Here is a 17,956-nt window from a genome sequence, read left to right as displayed (position 1 = left end):
TTTTTTTTTTTTTTTTTTTTGGTACCGGGGATCAAACTTGGGTCCTTGCACTTGCAAGGCAGGCTGCAGAACCACTGAGCTAAGTCCCAGCCCCTTGACTTTCTTAAGCAATCCAGCTATAAGAAAGTAGAGTGCAATATTGTCTTGCTGAAGATTTTCAAGCCTTTCAGACACATACTTGATTGAAAACCCAGCAAGACATTTTCTCAATATCCTAGAGGAGATTAATGCCTAGAGGAGAGATGCTACTTTCTTAATGAGTGAGTTTTTATAACTCCAACATTTTGTTGACTCTTGTTATTCTTCTATCTGAATTAGTATGATATATATATATATATATATATATATATCATATGTATAGTGACATTTCTACCATCTTTATTGTATTATTTTAATGAATATATCAAATAATCTAAACATATTTATAGTGTATATTTATAGTGTATAGTTAAGTATCATATCCTTTTTTACTTTAAATACAAGGTACACAAATTAAAAAAAAATTTATTCATTAAGTTTATCAGTACATTTTAAAGACAGATTGGCTGATATATTCTGGTAGGATGATTTTAAAAGAAATCACCCTTATTTTCTTCTCTTTAAAATGTATTTTGCAGCCTTTCCAAAATTATGAATTATCATATAATTAAAGGCTCCTTTCATATTATCTGGCACATTCACATACAGTTTTACCTGTAGCAGTAAAAGAAATAGGCAATCACTTGGTACTTCCTATTTGGATGTGTGTATGTTAATTCAAGTTCTGAATGAATTTTGCTTGACTGAGATAAAAAAACTCAATGTGACTTTTTCTTAAATTATTATTGATTGGATTCAGGAGCTAAACCATTCTGCTTTTCAAGGAAGCCATTACAGAAAAGCAATAAATGTTACATTTTTGTCTTCAGTTTAATTTCTTAAAATAAATTTGTTTCATCAATCACAAGTAAGGTATCTCATATTTCAGCATGTGTTGAACATGCACAGAAACACTAAAGAAAGCTAACATACAAAGCAACTCATCCCCTACAAAGTTAAATAAGAAATGTGATGTTTAGGAAACATATAATCTGGCTAGACTGTGATGTGAGTTGGATTCTTACCTAGCAAGAAAATTCTTAAGGGTTACAAAGTTTGGTCTTAAAATACACTCAGATATGTTGGCACTTAGGTGGGGAAGAGGATATCTTTACTGGCAAATTCTTGATGAAGGGGGATATTTTGCAGCCACACCCAGCTATGCCCTTTCTGTATCCAAGCACTCTCAACACTCTCCCTTGCTTACCATAGTTGGCTATAACACACAGCAGCCATGCCCTCAGATAACCAAGGGAGATGTGACAACAAGTGGACATGTTTCCCAAGGATGGGGGTTTCATAAATGCAGGAAGGTTAGCGCAGCCGCTGGTGTGAGGGGAAGTCAGAGGACGTGATCATAGTTCATGGGAACCAGCAATGCAGGATGGGCTACATTCAATGTAGTTTCCTTTGCAGGCTTAAAATAGAGCCATTGTAAATTATGTCAGTCTTTCTCAAATCATGAAAAAGATTGTTAAAAAAAGTCTCAGAATACACAATGTGCATTGTTGTGTGGCTTTGATGTGTGAATGATGAGAGTGTATGACATAATACCAATTAAATAATGGCAGAACAGGCGCAGGCCTTTTCCCCAAAGGGAGAGGTAATAAACGTGAACTTTCTGGTCAAGGGAAAGGTTTTTAAAAATTTTGTTTTGCTGCATCCGTATAGATTTCATTAAGTGATCTAAAATTTTAAATGAGTTCTGGTTATGTTTCATCCTTAATACATCTTGAGATATTAGTTTTTAAGGGTCTACTAGCATAGTAATGGGGGGGGTGAAACTGCATGCTGAAATCAGACTTTTCCATAAATATTTAAATATACAATTATTATGCAAATCAGTGTTCAATGGGAATGACAAAATATTTAAATATATATATATATATATGAAATATTTGTGGTGCCTCAAGACATTTGTCAGGTTGGATGCCTTGCTTTGGAAACTAGTGATATGGGGTTTTCTGTGTTTGGAGCACCCAGATTGGTGCCTCCAACTTCTTTTCCTGGCTTCCTAATTGAAATTATTTTGGGTAAACCAATTGTGATACTTGCTAAATTCAGAAGCAATTACCATAAGCCTGAGATTCTTTTTTGTTGTTTGCACACAGGTGAGGTCTGCCATAAATCCTATACTCAGTTTTCAAACCTTTGTCGTCATAAGCGCATGCATGCTGATTGCAGAACCCAAATCAAGTGCAAAGACTGTGGACAAATGTTCAGCACTACGTCTTCCTTAAATAAACACAGGAGGTTTTGTGAGGGCAAGAACCATTTTGCGGCAGGTGGATTTTTTGGCCAAGGCATTTCACTTCCTGGAACCCCAGCTATGGATAAAACGTCCATGGTTAATATGAGTCATGCCAACCCGGGCCTTGCTGACTATTTTGGCGCCAATAGGCATCCTGCTGGTCTTACCTTTCCAACAGCTCCTGGATTTTCTTTTAGCTTCCCTGGTCTGTTTCCTTCCGGCTTGTACCACAGGCCTCCTTTGATACCTGCTAGTTCTCCTGTTAAAGGACTACCAAGTACTGAACAGACAAACAAAAGTCAAAGTCCCCTCATGACACATCCTCAGATACTGCCAGCTACACAGGATATTTTGAAGGCACTATCTAAACACCCATCTGTAGGGGACAATAAGCCAGTGGAGCTCCAGCCCGAGAGGTCCTCTGAAGAGAGGCCCCTTGAGAAAATCAGTGACCAGTCAGAGAGTAGTGACCTTGATGATGTCAGTACACCAAGTGGCAGTGACCTGGAAACAACCTCGGGCTCTGATCTGGAAAGTGACATTGAAAGTGATAAAGAGAAATTTAAAGAAAATGGTAAAATGTTCAAAGACAAAGTAAGCCCTCTTCAGAATCTGGCTTCAATAAATAATAAGAAAGAATACAGCAATCATTCCATTTTCTCACCATCTTTAGAGGAGCAAACTGCCGTGTCAGGAGCTGTGAATGATTCTATAAAGGCTATTGCTTCTATTGCTGAAAAATACTTTGGTTCAACAGGACTGGTGGGGCTGCAAGACAAAAAAGTTGGAGCTTTACCTTACCCTTCCATGTTTCCCCTCCCATTTTTTCCAGCATTCTCTCAATCAATGTACCCATTTCCTGATAGAGACTTGAGATCGTTACCTTTGAAAATGGAACCCCAATCACCAAGTGAAGCAAAGAAACTACAGAAGGGAAACTCAGAGTCTCCCTTTGATCTCACCACTAAACGAAAGGATGAGAAGCCCTTGACTCCTGTCCCCTCCAAACCTCCAGCAACACCTGCCACAAGCCAAGACCAGCCTCTGGATCTCAGTATGGGCAGTAGGAGTAGAGCCAGTGGGACCAAGCTGACTGAGCCTCGAAAAAACCATGTATTTGGGGAAAAGAAAGGAAGCAATGTTGAAGCAAGATCAGCTTCAGATGGTTCCTTGCAGCATGCAAGACCCACTCCCTTCTTTATGGACCCTATATACAGGTAAGACTGGGTGGGAGAGGAGGAAATATGAAGAAATGTGTGGAAGGTAGATGCTTTTACTCCACACTTGTGACTTTTTTATAATTCATTTTTTATTATAAAACTGTGAAGCTATTTGACCTAATGAGTTAATTTTTATTCAGATGGTTGGCTCATTAGTTTTTAACTTATTTTCGGATATCTCTGAAGTTAGGGTATTTGGAATGAGCTCACAGAATTTTTTTCCCCTTGACAATTAATTTTTTTCAACCGGGGTTTTTTTGAAGAGGAAAATATAGGAAAGTCATGTACAAAACAAATTGTCAAGTGGCGGAATGAAGTTCCTGAAGGGTTAATGCAAATGCGTGTAGATACTCAAGTGTGTCAGGTTATTTAGAATAAGATGCGACATAGAACAGCAAGAGTCTATTCTTTGTTAACCTACCAACACATCCTTTAGAAATACTGGTCATAGTCTGCTTCCAAATAAATCTCTTAGAACCCCCAAGGAAATGAAACATAAATCTCAAGTTTTTTTTTATATAATGTGAGTGATTTGCTCAAAAACTACATCTCCACTTAATGCTTTTGTTATCCATTTTCTCTAGATGTATCCAAAAATTTTAAGTGAAACGTGTAATTTTAAAACACCCTATTAGGTAGTGTTTTGTTACATTCACTGGATCCTTCAATGTGATTTTTCAATACTAGTTTCTTTACATTTTATCAATAATAATGATTGTTTATTACATCTGTAAATATTACAAACATTTTCAATTTACTTTCTCATTGAAACTTTGAACATTGTCAAGACTTCATGGAATGTGGATAATCTTTTCATGAGTGTGTATATGATGAAATTGTTTTCATATTTTGTTTTTTATTAAAAAGATTTTAGACTTTTTATTCATACTAGTGATCTTTTATGGATTAATATGCACTGTAGCTTTAAGTTCTTTTTACTTAAAAGTCGTCTGTTTTCTACCTATACTATATATAATGCATTAACCAAGAAACATCTCCAGCATGTGAAGGGTTACCCCCATTTCAGCACAATTTTTAGAAAGACAGTTCAAAAATATCTCAGTGCTGTCCCTACCATCTATAAGCACACTTCCCCCTATTATTGTATCTTAATTCCAGTGGCAGAATCCATCACTAAAGAAAGAAAACAGATCTTCATATTTTGTGTGTAGATGTATGGTATGCATTTTCAGTAAGGTCGTATTTCCAATCAGTGGCACACCTCAGCTCTTTGTGAAGGTAATTTCTCAGGCATTCTTTCTTGTACCCTCCCAGTAGCAATGAGCTTCCAATCCTTCCACGTGTTCAGTGGACTAATTTCCATCACTTTCTCACCTTTCTTTTTCTCTAGCTGTCTTCTCCGCTTTGGTGTCTCAGTCTTAGTTAAAGCCCTACATCCATCATTTTACCAATCTCAAGACCTAAACCCCAATTTTAGTGTCAGGTACGCATTGAAACCTCCACCTTCCATGTTCTAGACTTTTTTCACCTAGAAGATGTAGGTGTAATATGACATACTTTAATAAGTAAAATAATATATGCAAAAATAGCATACATAAAATTTCTAGAAGTGGTGGGTATTTTTATTTCAATTCTATTTTGAAAACATCTTTACTCAAGAGTTTTTAAAAAGAAATTAGCAATAGTTAGTAAAAGAATTTAAACCATGATATCAGTTCCCTATATGCTTAACTGAAAACAATGACAGGCATTTCTAAAGCAAAAAATGCATATAGAATCTTCAACTAGTTCATCATTTTCTCACAATCTGCCTCTCATTTGCAGTGCTTATCAGCACTAGTATCTAGAGCATGGGGGTGTGTGAGTGTGTGTGTGTGTTTATGTGCAAAAGTGGTAAGCAGGGTGTTTAGTTGCATAATATGCTTAGAAACTGTTGTTATTATTGATAGATTTGGAAGAACTAAAATGAATATTTGGGGGGGGGATAGCTCCTTGGTAGGAAATGGATTTGATTTTTCAAAATTAGTCCTTTTCCTATGATTTCAGAATCACTAAACATTTTTGTCTCCTTTTGAAGTGGAAAGGTACTAAATTTGTGACAAATGGCTCTTAGTGACTTATTTTTCACCTTTCTTTCGTCATTATTATTACTAGTTGGTAAGGAGTTTTCCATTATAAATAAGACCTTTCTTTGAGCTCACAGAAGTGTCTTACGTATTCTTTAAGACATCTTTACACTTTTATTAATGTGCAATTCAGAAACCTATTATTTGCTTTGTTGTTTGAAATGTCAGTGATTATATGCTGATTGATATGTGAGACTGATTCTCCTCCAAAATCTAATTTTAACCTTTCAGAGTAGAGAAAAGAAAACTAACAGACCCACTTGAAGCTTTGAAAGAAAAATACTTGAGACCTTCTCCAGGATTTTTGTTTCACCCACAAGTAAGTATTTTGAGTTTGAGATTTCAAGCTTGTAAACTAACTTGTTGATCTTGAAAAGCAGGTGCAATGAAATGAAAGAAATCTTGAGAACACTAGGATTTCCTATGACGCTGCTGTGGAAGAACACAGGAAATTCTAGCAGAATTAAAACCCAAGCTCTTTAAAGAAAAAGTAATTAATATATGTGTAAAAATAACATGGTTATGGTGTTAAATTATTGTCTGCTCTTAACTACTTGTTGAGCCAAAGCGCATTTTGCAATAAGCCAAGCTCAGTCAAGGAAGTAAATATTGAAGTTGTCTTTTGTGTTTAAAGGTTGCTGATACTAAGATAGGGATCATACTCTGACTCGTCCTAAACTCATGAAGGTCATTCTTGTTCTTTTAGTGCTTAGATAAAAACAGGAAATGAGTCTACCTGACAAGTTGTTACCATAGAGGGTGAAGGAATTTATCTAGAGACCACTGGGCATTCCAACACAGTTTTGTAATTGCACAAGAATTCACCACAAAACACAGAACTGTTTATTGAGGGGAGTCATGTTCACTTATCAAAAGATATAGTTTCTCATTGGAAGGAAAGTACAAAATGGTATTGTCTAATTGGTTAATCTCTGTGTCCCTATCTATCCTTTAAACTATTTTACAGATCAACTCATATCTGGAGAGAACAGTATTGAAAACACAAATGTTTAAACATTTTGAATTGGTTTTTAAATTTTTGTTTAATTTAATTTTGCTTTTCCTGAAAGGATGTAAGCTATCACTTCTTTTTTGTTTGTTTGTTTTTTGGTTCCAGGGATCTAACTCAGGATCTTGTGCCTGCAAAGCAGGTGCAGTGCCACTGAGCTAGACCCCTGGCCCTCATTGTTGTCTATAGATAGAAAAAAATATTATAAAAATGCCTATAAAAAGAGTAGATTCATTTATTCTGTTGCAAGGTGTTCAAACTGGAAAGTAAGGTGCTCTAGTAAAACTGCTAGAAATTTATGCAAGCTCTCTTATTGAAGGCTATGATGTAATTAAATTAATTAACTAGGGATGTGATTCTCTTTTGTCTTTCCTTGTTACTTCTTATTCACTTTTTCAAGTATCTTCCCAAAGTCATGAGCAAGAGCATAAGAGTTGGAATGATTAGAAAAATCTGTTAGTGCTTCAGAGTTCTCCTTTGAATTCAAATTGAGAAAATATATGTTAGTATAAAAAGTTTTAGAAACATTCTAGTTAGTATTAACTTTGTAAAAGGAAAGCTAAAGAATGTTATCATTTACATAATTACTTTATGGAAAAGAATTAAGTTCTAAAACAGTAACTGTTGATCTGTAAATATTTTATATTTAGTCTGATCTAAGTATTACTTGTAAGGATTCGTGGGCTAATAAACCTGAATATAATATTCATTTTGTATTAGATATCGTGAAAGTATATCATTCTTGATCATCTTCCCTTCTAAATAGAAATAGTATATATATATATTCATAAGGATAACATGTATGTATATTTAATTATAATAATCAAATTGTTTTTATATGCTGATAATTCTGAAAATCTGGTAATTGACCACTGCAGAATCGATTCCTTTGGGTACCTGGCATAATGGAGACTGGAAGTATGTTGTAGAATAACTCAGTTAATCTGACTCTAGTGTCTTGTATTGTTGTGGCTGCCCAGATCTCCCGTATCAATTCAGACAATTACTTTTAATGGTTATTTTGCCTTTGGGGAAAAGCCAGAAGTTACATGGTGCCAAATCCAGTGAATAAGGTCGATGAGGATGCACTGTAATATTTGTAACATCCCACACCTCCACTGGATGGCACTAGCAAAAACATTCACCATATATTTGATAGCATGTTAAAGAGACACTCATAAAAGAGGGCTTCCAGAACTATTGCAAAAAGGAGTAAGAATGATGGGATAAGTGTGTTCCAAGAAAGGGCAGTATTTTGACAAGGATTAATGACAATGTATTTTTAACAGTAAAAATTTTTGAAAATTTACCATAGCTCATGTTGACTATGCTTAGCGTCGAGCTTGGCGTGTGAGAGGACTTAATGACAAAAAGCTTTCGCTATTGGATATAGAATTCTATTGTGAATATAAAAGGAAATTAGTAAAATGCCCTTCTTCTATCCTCTGAATCCAGTTTCTTTGCCAGGGCTATGCCAGGTCTCTAAGAGGAATTGGAAAGTTGCTTACTATGTTCTTGGCATGACTTCAGTGGGCAGCAGTAAGGGTAGCACAGAGCAAGAACCCAAAACTGAAAGACTTGCCTCTGCTCCTATGCCTTGCCATCATTTCATAGCTAAGTAAGTCCTTGCATAAAACTATTCATTGTTATACTTTCCATGTGAAGTATATTATATAGCTGGATGTGGTGGTTCATGTCTGTAATTCCAGCACTATGGGCCACTGAAACAGAGGGATTGGAAGTTTGAGCCCAGCTGGATAATTTAGTGACAGTGAGACTCTGTCTCAAAATATAAAACAGGGCTGAGGATGTAGCTCAGGGTGAACACTCTGTATTCAATCCTCAGGATCACACAATAAGTAAATAATGTGAGCAAATCACATAAATCACATAGTCCCTTTGTTTGCACTTCTGGGTCTTCCTCTTCAAAAAGGGAAGGATATCTGCTCTTTTTCTCAGGGTTATAATACTAACAAAAAATGACCATATTCTCAATGCTTTAGAGATAAACAGATATCTGCATAAACAGATAGGGCAATGCTTTGGGAGTGATATTCTCCGGACAAGTCTGACTTTGCAGTTTTTGTATAACTTTTCATTCTACCAACACATCCCTCCTTGTACAATCCCTAGTCAATGATAAGTGAACTCTTCAATAAATATTTATTAATTTTATTGAAAGATTATTAAGCCATCTTAATACCTTATGTAATAATAATGTGTATTTAAAAATTTTGTCAAAATACTCAGAAGACACATGAGCACATATATTAAAATTAAGAGATAAGCTCTTAGGGTTTAAGCTTTTCTGTTCAAATCTAGAGAAGGATATTTGCTCTACCAGGCCACTATTTATTCTTTCATTTTCTCTTATAAATAACTTAGTATACTATAAGAGATATAATCATTATCAAAAATTTATAAAATATTCTTTGTAAAATATAATTTAACATTGATACTATAAACACATAGGGATTGTATTTTGAAGAAAATTTCCTGGATAGGAACCTAAGAATCACCCATGATATCTTGCTTACAATGTAATTTTGAAAAGGAGATGATTATCACTAAGAAGTGAGAGAGAAGGAATGGCGTTACTGTGTGATCCCTATGGGATGTCTGTTTCACTGATTTCTCTTAGGTACTATATAGTCACGTTGATAGTTCAATTTGAACGGCCATAGAAGATTTTCACCAATTACAGTATTATAAAAGTGGCTAGTATTCCTTGGTTTGATTTTCCTGCGTTTAAAATTTTATCTTTGGTTATTTGTGTATTCTATTTTAAAGGTTTGGCTTTCTGTACATTTGCAACAAAGACTCCTACTTAAGTTTCTGTCCATTTTCATCATTTGCATTTTTTGCTTTTGTTTCCTGGTTATCCAGTTAGTTCATTCCAAGAAAGTGGGACTATGTTAATCTTTTCCCAGGTTGTTATTGATACATTGACATGAAAATCTCTTAGGTCTTTTGCCATTCACCTTCTAGTTTGTCTTCAACAAGTATTTCCTGTTAGTCTATTTCTCCTGTGCTTAAGCTTTCATTCTTTGAAACCTATGCAACTTCCTTATTAAAGATACCACAAACTAATGAAAGCAAGGTATGCATCCACTTTAACAAAATGAAATGATTATTTAAGGTACTATCTTTGTGTCGACTAGAAGGGTTTCTAACCACTGATGTTTTCCTCAGTGAATCTTGTCCTAAATTGTCATAAATGACTCAACCCTCAGTTCTTCGAAGTAGTATTAAGTGTTCTAATGACTGATGGCCCAAGTTCCTTACTGTTAGCAGTGAGTTTCCAAAAGTCATACCTTTCTGTTTCTCAGCTATTTATTCTTCAGAAAATACAGTATATTCTTTATCATTGACTTTATAAAACACAGATTGTTTTGCAGAAAATTGCTTAATTTTCAGTTATTAAAGCAAAATTTTGGGATATTGTTTTGCAGTGAGTAGTGATGAAAATAAACATTTGCTTAGCTGTAATATTTAATAGTTTGTAGCATTTATTTTTCAAAGAATAAAAAACATTCTAATTTATAACCGTTATTCTAAAACTTATTTTAAGTAATAGAGAAAGCTCAGTAGTGTTACAAAAATATTTAATTTTTACTTCTAAAGTTATCACTCAAGGTACGGTTACATGATAAGCAAAAATTACTAAATTGGTGTAAATGTTTATTTCTCAAGGGGTGGATTTCAATATAGATACCAACATAGAAGTAATTTTTTGTTTTTGTTTCAATTTTGCTCCCAGTTCCAAGTGCCTGATCAGAGAACTTGGGTAAGTTTTCTACTTATATTTTTGACTGAAGTAATGTAGCATTTAAAAAAAAAGTCTTACCTTCTAAACTGCTGTATAGATATAAAGGATTTTGAGCCCCTTTCCATTAAATGATATGGCTTCAGTAGATAGTTTATCAAACTGCATAATATGTTTAGCTATAATTTGGAATTTAGTAAGCAATAAATAGTTCATGGAATGATTTTAATTGATAAATCTGACCCATTCCTCATAATTATATGGTAGTATTAAACTTTTTCTGGACACTTGGGAGCATGTTATTGAAGTAGACTTTGAAATGAGTCCTTAAGTATAAACAACCATTTTTGGGGGACAGAATGTTAAATATACTTTTGATAAAGCTTTATACAGGATAAAATCTGGACTTATGTGTATACACAGACTGACACTGGAATTTTCATCCATATATCCCAAGGCAGAATTGGCTATTTGGAAACAAGACTAATTGTTTAAAAGCCTGTATTGAACTAGTGAATAGACTTTTTAGCACTAAGTCTTAGTCCTTCAATTTTTAACTACTATTTCCAGATACAGTCAGTTTCAGTTAATTATAATAAGGGACAAATTTATTTATTGTTGGGAAGATCTTTAGGATACAAAGAATTTTGTTTATTTACTTTTCACCTCCATATAAAACTTGATCAATGGAAATATTTCAAAATTTCCTCTAAGCATATGTGTATTTACTTTTTTACTCAAAAATCTGCTGTTTTGGGCCAGGGATTTAGCTTAGTGGTTCTGCTGCCTGTCTTGCAAGCTCAAAGTCCCCAGTTTAATCCCTGGTACCAAAAAAAACTAAAAAGTTGCTTTCTGAGGAATGGGGAAAAATCTTAGGATGTAGTTCAGATGTCTTTTTAAAATGACTATATAATTATTACATTATTAGGAGTTAATTTTATTTGGAGCACTTTGACCTATTTCCTGTTTGTTGTCAGTTTTTCTTTACTAGGAATTCCTCCATTTTATCTCTTTTGTAGAACATGTGACATGAAATGAATGTTGATTTTTTTCGTTCAGATAGATTGATTTAAGGATTAAGTTCACATTATTTAAAAAATATAAAAATATACAAGGAAAGAGAAAAAGTGTGTGTGAGAGAGACAGACAGAGAGAGAGAAAGAGAGAGAGAAAGAGAGAGAGAGAGAGAGAGAGAGAGAGAGACAGAGGGAGAGAAACAGCAAGAAACAGATTACTTTCAGCAAAGTCGTGTGGTCGGTGTGGTTGCTCTTTTTCTGGCCTACATATTTCCATGTTTCCTCTTCTACCTGTCCTGGTAGAGGTCTGTGCTATGTATCTTGTTTCTCAGCCTTTGTATTTTTTTTTTAATTTTAAAGGAGGAAAGCTTTATTTAGCTCATAGTTTGTAGAGCTTTCAGTCCATAATTGGCTGGCTCCAAGGCACATGGCAGAGGGGCAGCAGTTCATGGCGGCAGAAGACAGCAAAAGCAAGCAGGGGCAAGATAAGCCTTTTTCTGTTCCTTATATTGTATCCAGGCTACTGGGGATTAGGATGGTGCCAAACCAGTCAGGGGACTGATGTAGTAATCACCCACCCTTACTTAGCACCCTTAATCCTAGCACTGCACCATGAATCATTCACACACTCTAGATCCAGCTACCTCTGCAAAAGGCCCATCTGTGACCACATGAGGCTTTGAGGAACATCTAGACGCAGCCATAACATTCTGCCCCTGGTCCCCCAAAGGCTCATGTTCATCCCTTCATGCAAAAAACATTAAGTCCATCTCCTCCATCAATTATTGGTGCCAGAGTCCTAACAGTTTCAGCATTGCTGGAAAGTCCAAGTCCAAAGTCTCCTCTGAGATTTAAGGCAAACTCTTTTCTAAGGTACGGTAGCTATGTTGTTACCCTATACAGCATGACTAATTATTTTGCTAACTTACAAAGCCAATTTGAATTTTAAATTAGATTCTCTTTTCTTATAACACAACAAAATAGTAACTGCCATTACAGTACTTTATGCTTCCCTTCCATTGGCTCACAGGTTTTTCAGGGCTGTGAGTTATGTTTGTATTGTAAAGCATATTAATAGTAGATATTAAAAATACATATTCATAATTTTTAGTAGTAAAAACTCTAAAGTGATTTCATTGTCATGATTCCTAAATGTGATACACGGAGTGATATAAACATAAAATATTAATATTTGCTTCTCCTTCAAATGACCACTATTTTGAGATTTCTCAAGATTATCAAGTGAATAAATATAGAAAACTGCCTAATCTACAAACTTTCCCATCATAAGTTATTTATGAATAGTTAGCTATTTTGTGATAAAGCCATGTGTAATCTAATTGTGAAACATTAGGTCACATAATTCATATTGCCTTCAGACATATCATTTCATACAATCAGGTTGTCACTTTGATAGTTTTAATGAGAGACTTTTATGTCATCAATTACTGGTGCCAGAAAATAAATATTAAGCTAAGTGCTTAGGACTCAGTTGATGATATCTAGCCTGCTGAAATATTTTAAAAAATACTAACTTTATTTTACTAGAGACATAGCTACATTTTTTTTTGTAGGAACAAGGGAATTGTGTCTAAATATTAGTTTGCGTCAGTACAAAGTTAATAGCCTCTTGGGGACTGGAAAGGGTGAAACAACTTCCTCTTCCAGACATCTGGCTGCAGATACCATCAACAGCTATTATATATATAAATAAAATTACTGTTCCATAGGAAAAAAATGCCTTTTACTGACAAGTGATTACCCTAAGACATTGATGGGTCATATGGTAATATAAAAATATATGATCCAAGTTTTTGCCTTTTTAATTTCCCCATTGTCAGCAGTTTTTTATTCATAGTGATACACATTGCCTTTTTCCATTGGATTTTTCATTAAAAATAAAAGTACATAGGTTTTATCCCATAAATCCCAAATTATCTTTCTTTTCAAAGAAAAGTCTGTAAGCCAGACTTTAAAGTTAATATCAAGCTTACTAATTCTCCAATAAAATATATGTTACTTCTGGAGGGACATGAGTCTGACCAGGTAACAAGAAAATGTTGAGTTTTTGATGTATCTGTTAGCTAAAGTTCGCTTGAATTCAACACTTTAGTCTGAGGTGTACACTGTGGCTTATAGTGGTCATAGACTTGCTAAATCCGTTCAGCTGGCAGATGTCTATGTAAGTCAGTCTTTGTTCTAATGGAGGTCCTTATTCTTTCCAATTGAGCTAAGTGTTACAAGAGCAAATCTGAGGAGGATAATAGGAGGATTCACTGAAGAGTTTTTATGTCACTTCAGTTGTTGCTGGCTGGGCAGAAATGTGTGTGCGTGTGCGTGTGTGTGTTTGTGCATGTGTGGTGTTCATAGCTCCCTTCATCTCACTTATCATCCTGCTCCCCTTTTCCTCATTCCAACTTAATCCTCTTTTCATTTGACACTAGAAGCCAAAGGTGGGGCTGGTTTGTAAGAGAAGCACTTGGGTAACCTCTATTCTTCTTCCTATTATCTTTAAGAATGTCATTATTGGCCCGGGGATTTGACTCAGTGGCTCTGCCACCTGCCTCACAAACACAGGGACACACACACACACACACACACACACACACACACACACGCACGCACACACACAGGAGCCCAAGGGTCTGAGTTCGATTCCAGCACCAAAATCAAAACAAAAAAATAAAAAAGAATGTCATTATTTAACCATCAGGCCCATAATGTATTTTCTTGTTTCTTGATGGTTTTCCCAAATTGAAACAGTTTGAGGTAAAGTAATCACAGTGATCTTTCTTCAGAAGGTGCTAGCTATTAGCAGCTGTTAAAGCAAGACACATTTCTCAACAGCCAATTGCTCTCAAATAACTTAAAGGATTTTACTTGTGCTCAAGATGAAAGCTGAGAATAATAATAGATATGAATGAGCTATTTTCCATATAAAAGGAAAAGTATTTCTATGAGACATATTGCTGCCCGAATCTCAGTGTGTGTGCCCAGTGGACATGCAAATTGTTTAAAACCACTAGATAATGAAACCTTGCCCAAATATTAAATATACAGAAATAAAACATTTGTAATGCTCACTCACACACTTAATGTTCTTCCCAATAAAAACATGTGATCATGACCCTCACCCTTGCTTGCTATTGCTAATCAACTTAAAGACCAGAGGTCATTTTTCATGCAGTTTATTCCATGGTGGATGGAATATCAAAATAACATCCTGCAAGGAACAACTAGAAGGAATGTAGAAAGAATAAATGCAAATAAAATATATTTCTGGATTGATTTTTAATAAAATCCAAAGTAATGTGAGAATGCTAATGTTCTGGCTAGAAGGGGACATTGTCTGTATCCCGCAGACAGGATTTCCTCCAACCTCTCTGAGCAGCAGCATCATTCCATATCTGTGCTCTGTGATCGGTACGTGTCAAAATCTTTCATAGTGACAAATGTGCTGTCCACTTGCATCTGTGGAGAATGTTTTAGCAGCTGAATGATTATGAATCAAACCCTTGAGCTTATAGCTCTCGCTGCCGCCCAGTGTGTTGACGTTTGTTGTCTGACAAGTAAATGTATTTTGACTTTCCTCTGAGATTTTTTTTTTTTTTTGCACAGTGTTTAATGAAAGACATTTGGCAAATGGGCGGTGGTACCCTGTCACTGAAATTTGTAGCTAACGTTAAGAGTCCAGGCATGAAATGAGAGGGCAGGTTCCAGGATAAAAGGGGGAAAAAGAGTTAACTAGAACAGGAATAGTCATTTGAAGACTCAAACATTCAATATTACCTAGGTAAAAACTGTGTCCTGGCTTAGGAAATTAATGGCAATTCTGTCCAATAGTGTATTCACTATACACACACACACACACACACACACACACACACACACATATATATATACATAGTAAATTATTCTTTTAATTAGGAAATGTTGCCTTTTATTTTTAACTTGAGCTTGTAAATTAGAACTCCTTCTCTGTCTTGCTGTTGCATCAGTAAAAGAATTAGCCTCTTAGGTTTATCAGCTGCTTGATTGGGCAGACCCCATCTGGGTCTTCATGTGTCTTCTGGTCAACCATGCTAACGCTGAGAAATGCACAGTATTTCTTTTCAATAGTTACAAACAAATTGATTTAACAAGATATCTTGAGAGTGTGCTTTGTCTACTTGAAAATGAGGCAGTAAACAATTTCTAAACAAAATATGAACACCAAGGAAACAATCTTTTGGAAGAGTTGAAGGAAAAGGGAGAGTCCCACTAACTATGATCATTAAAGATCAAGCCAATTTTAAAAGTAATGTCATCCCCTAATTGTGAATATGTCATATATATGTGTAGCTGGACAAAATCTTGAGTATGAAAAGGAAGACTAATTAGGTTGTTAGGATTGGGCAAGATCATTTTTTTTTCAAGAATATTTCTGAGAGGGCTAGAGATTTACCTCAGTGGTGCCACCACCTTCCTTGCAAGCACAAGGTCCCAAATTCAATCGCTAGCACACACACACAAACACACACACATAAAAGAATATTTCTGAGAGAAATTCCATGAGCTTCTCTCTTTGTCTTAAAATGTACATATAAAGTTACAGTATACAAAATTATTTTGTATGTAATTAACTATCAATTTAACACCATCCTTTTCCAGAATAAAATATTTCACCAAAATTCTTTGTATATAATCCAGTTAAAACTTTTGTATATTCAGTTATTTTTTTTTTTTGTACTTGGGATTGAACTCCAGACCTTGTACTTGTGAAACAGTTGGTGGAACCACTGAGCTAAATCCCTAGCCCTTTCAGTTATTAGCTTAATATAGTTTTAAGTGGTACACCTCTTACATATTTAATATTTTTCTTTCTAGATTACACATATTTGACATAAACTACAAGTTTTAACTCTTGATGTCCTTTCTTGTTCTGAGTTCTACTCATAGGACTCCGTAGTTCTTATGGTTTATACTGTAAGTTGTGATCCAAAACTACAGTGAATGCTTTATTAAAAACAGTTATTATAATAAAAAACACATTGCCGTCAATCCTGTTCAAAACACTCTCCCTTCCTTTAAAACACACCTATCCAATACTTTTGAAGCCTTTTTGAAGTCTTCTTTTGTGTCTTTATTGTGCTCTCCTGGCTGCCTTGATGCCCTGAATTAATTCAAAATGTTTACCTTTCATGGTCATTTTCACTTTGGGGAAGAGCCAGACGTTGCTAGGTGTCAGATCTGGCGAATAAAGTGGACGAGAACGCACTGTAATGTTTTTACGATCCTGCCTTTCCATCTGATGGCACTCAGCAGCAGCATTCACTGTTATCTTCTATAACACTTTGTAAAGGCACTCATGAAAGAGGACTTCCAGAATCGCTTCAGAAAGTGGCAAGGATGATAGGATAAGTGTGTTGGAAGTGAGGGGAGACTATTTTCACAGAGATCATGACAATTCATCTTCTACTGTAGTAAATTTTATGTCCATCAAGAGATGAATTGATAAAGAAAATGTGATATTTACACAGAATAGAATACTACTCTTCCATAAAGATAGGCACGACTCATTTGTTGGAAAATGGATGCAGCTTGTGGCCAAAACATTAGGTGAAATAAATCAGACAAACACAATTAAACATTACATGGTTTCTTTTATATGACAAACCCAAAATATAAATAAGGAGCACCATAGATAGTAGATAGATAGATGATAGGAGCTAGGGAGATAGATCTTTCTCAAAGGGAAGGGAATCCAGAGATGGAGGGAATGGGCGGGGCAGCAGGGATAGGGGATGAAAGCGTAGTTAAGATGTGTATGGACACCTACCGACTCCACACAGGGAATGTAAACATGTACTACCTACATGTACTACTAAAGATAAAAATGAAAACAAATTTAAATATTCACCCTACATTTCGATCAACCAGTGTGCTTAGAATGCCTTTCTCTAAAATTCCAGTTTACTTTGATGGCCATACCATAATATTGTTACTTAAATAAAACTTAATTTGGCCTCAGCTCTTTTACGTATTTCACTGCTCCGTTGTACATTAGATTATTATAAAATTACCTAAGGTCTTGTGAAAAGAGTTCACCCAGTACTTTATAAATTTGATCCTACATTTATTTCCCAAATCCATCATCTTATTGTTTGTTCAGTATTTAGACCAAGCCTAGAGATTAGTTGCTTTACTATTAACAATATTCCTGGTTTTCCAGAGATTATTACAGAAGAAAAGATGTCCGGCCTTTTATGGTCTTGTTCTTTTGCCTTTCAGATGTCAGCTATTGAAAACATGGCGGAAAAGCTAGAGGGCTTCAGTGCCCTGAAACCTGAGGCCAGTGAGCTCCTACAGTCGGTGCCCTCCATGTTCAATTTCAGAGCACCTCCTAATACCCTGCCAGACAACCTACTGCGTAAGGGAAAAGAGCGTTATACCTGCAGGTAACTGCGAAGTTAATTATGGCTGAATTTCTAAAACTCTCTCTCGGGTTTCAGAAGGCCTTGTTGTTTGTTTTGGAAATTATTCTTGATTA

At 35.3% G+C, this 17,956-nt stretch overlaps 1 protein-coding gene across 9 annotated transcripts in view; it reads left to right on the top strand.

Annotated features, from left to right (window-relative positions):
* Mecom (MDS1 and EVI1 complex locus) overlaps nt 1–17,956 on the top strand; it is a 548,121-nt gene that overhangs the window by 513,450 nt on the left and 16,715 nt on the right. For 7 of the 9 annotated variants that reach the window (XM_033762515.1, XM_010632340.2, XM_010632339.2 and 4 more), the window contains 4 exons: nt 2,190–3,546; nt 5,868–5,955; nt 10,406–10,432; nt 17,698–17,864. In XM_033762515.1, coding sequence (XP_033618406.1) covers nt 2,190–3,546; nt 5,868–5,955; nt 10,406–10,432; nt 17,698–17,864 — 1,639 coding nt within the window. The remainder of the gene's footprint in view (nt 1–2,189; nt 3,547–5,867; nt 5,956–10,405; nt 10,433–17,697; nt 17,865–17,956) is intronic. The other 2 variants (XM_010632345.2, XM_010632344.2) reach the window with 1 other exon arrangement.

This window comes from Fukomys damarensis, unplaced genomic scaffold (genome assembly GCF_012274545.1).
Source record: "Fukomys damarensis isolate Sample0158 unplaced genomic scaffold, DMR_v1.0_HiC HiC_scaffold_12, whole genome shotgun sequence".
Lineage (NCBI taxonomy): Eukaryota > Metazoa > Chordata > Mammalia > Rodentia > Bathyergidae > Fukomys > Fukomys damarensis.
The sequence above is the reverse complement of the archived record's forward strand: the minus strand, read 5'-3'. Positions and strand labels throughout refer to the sequence as shown.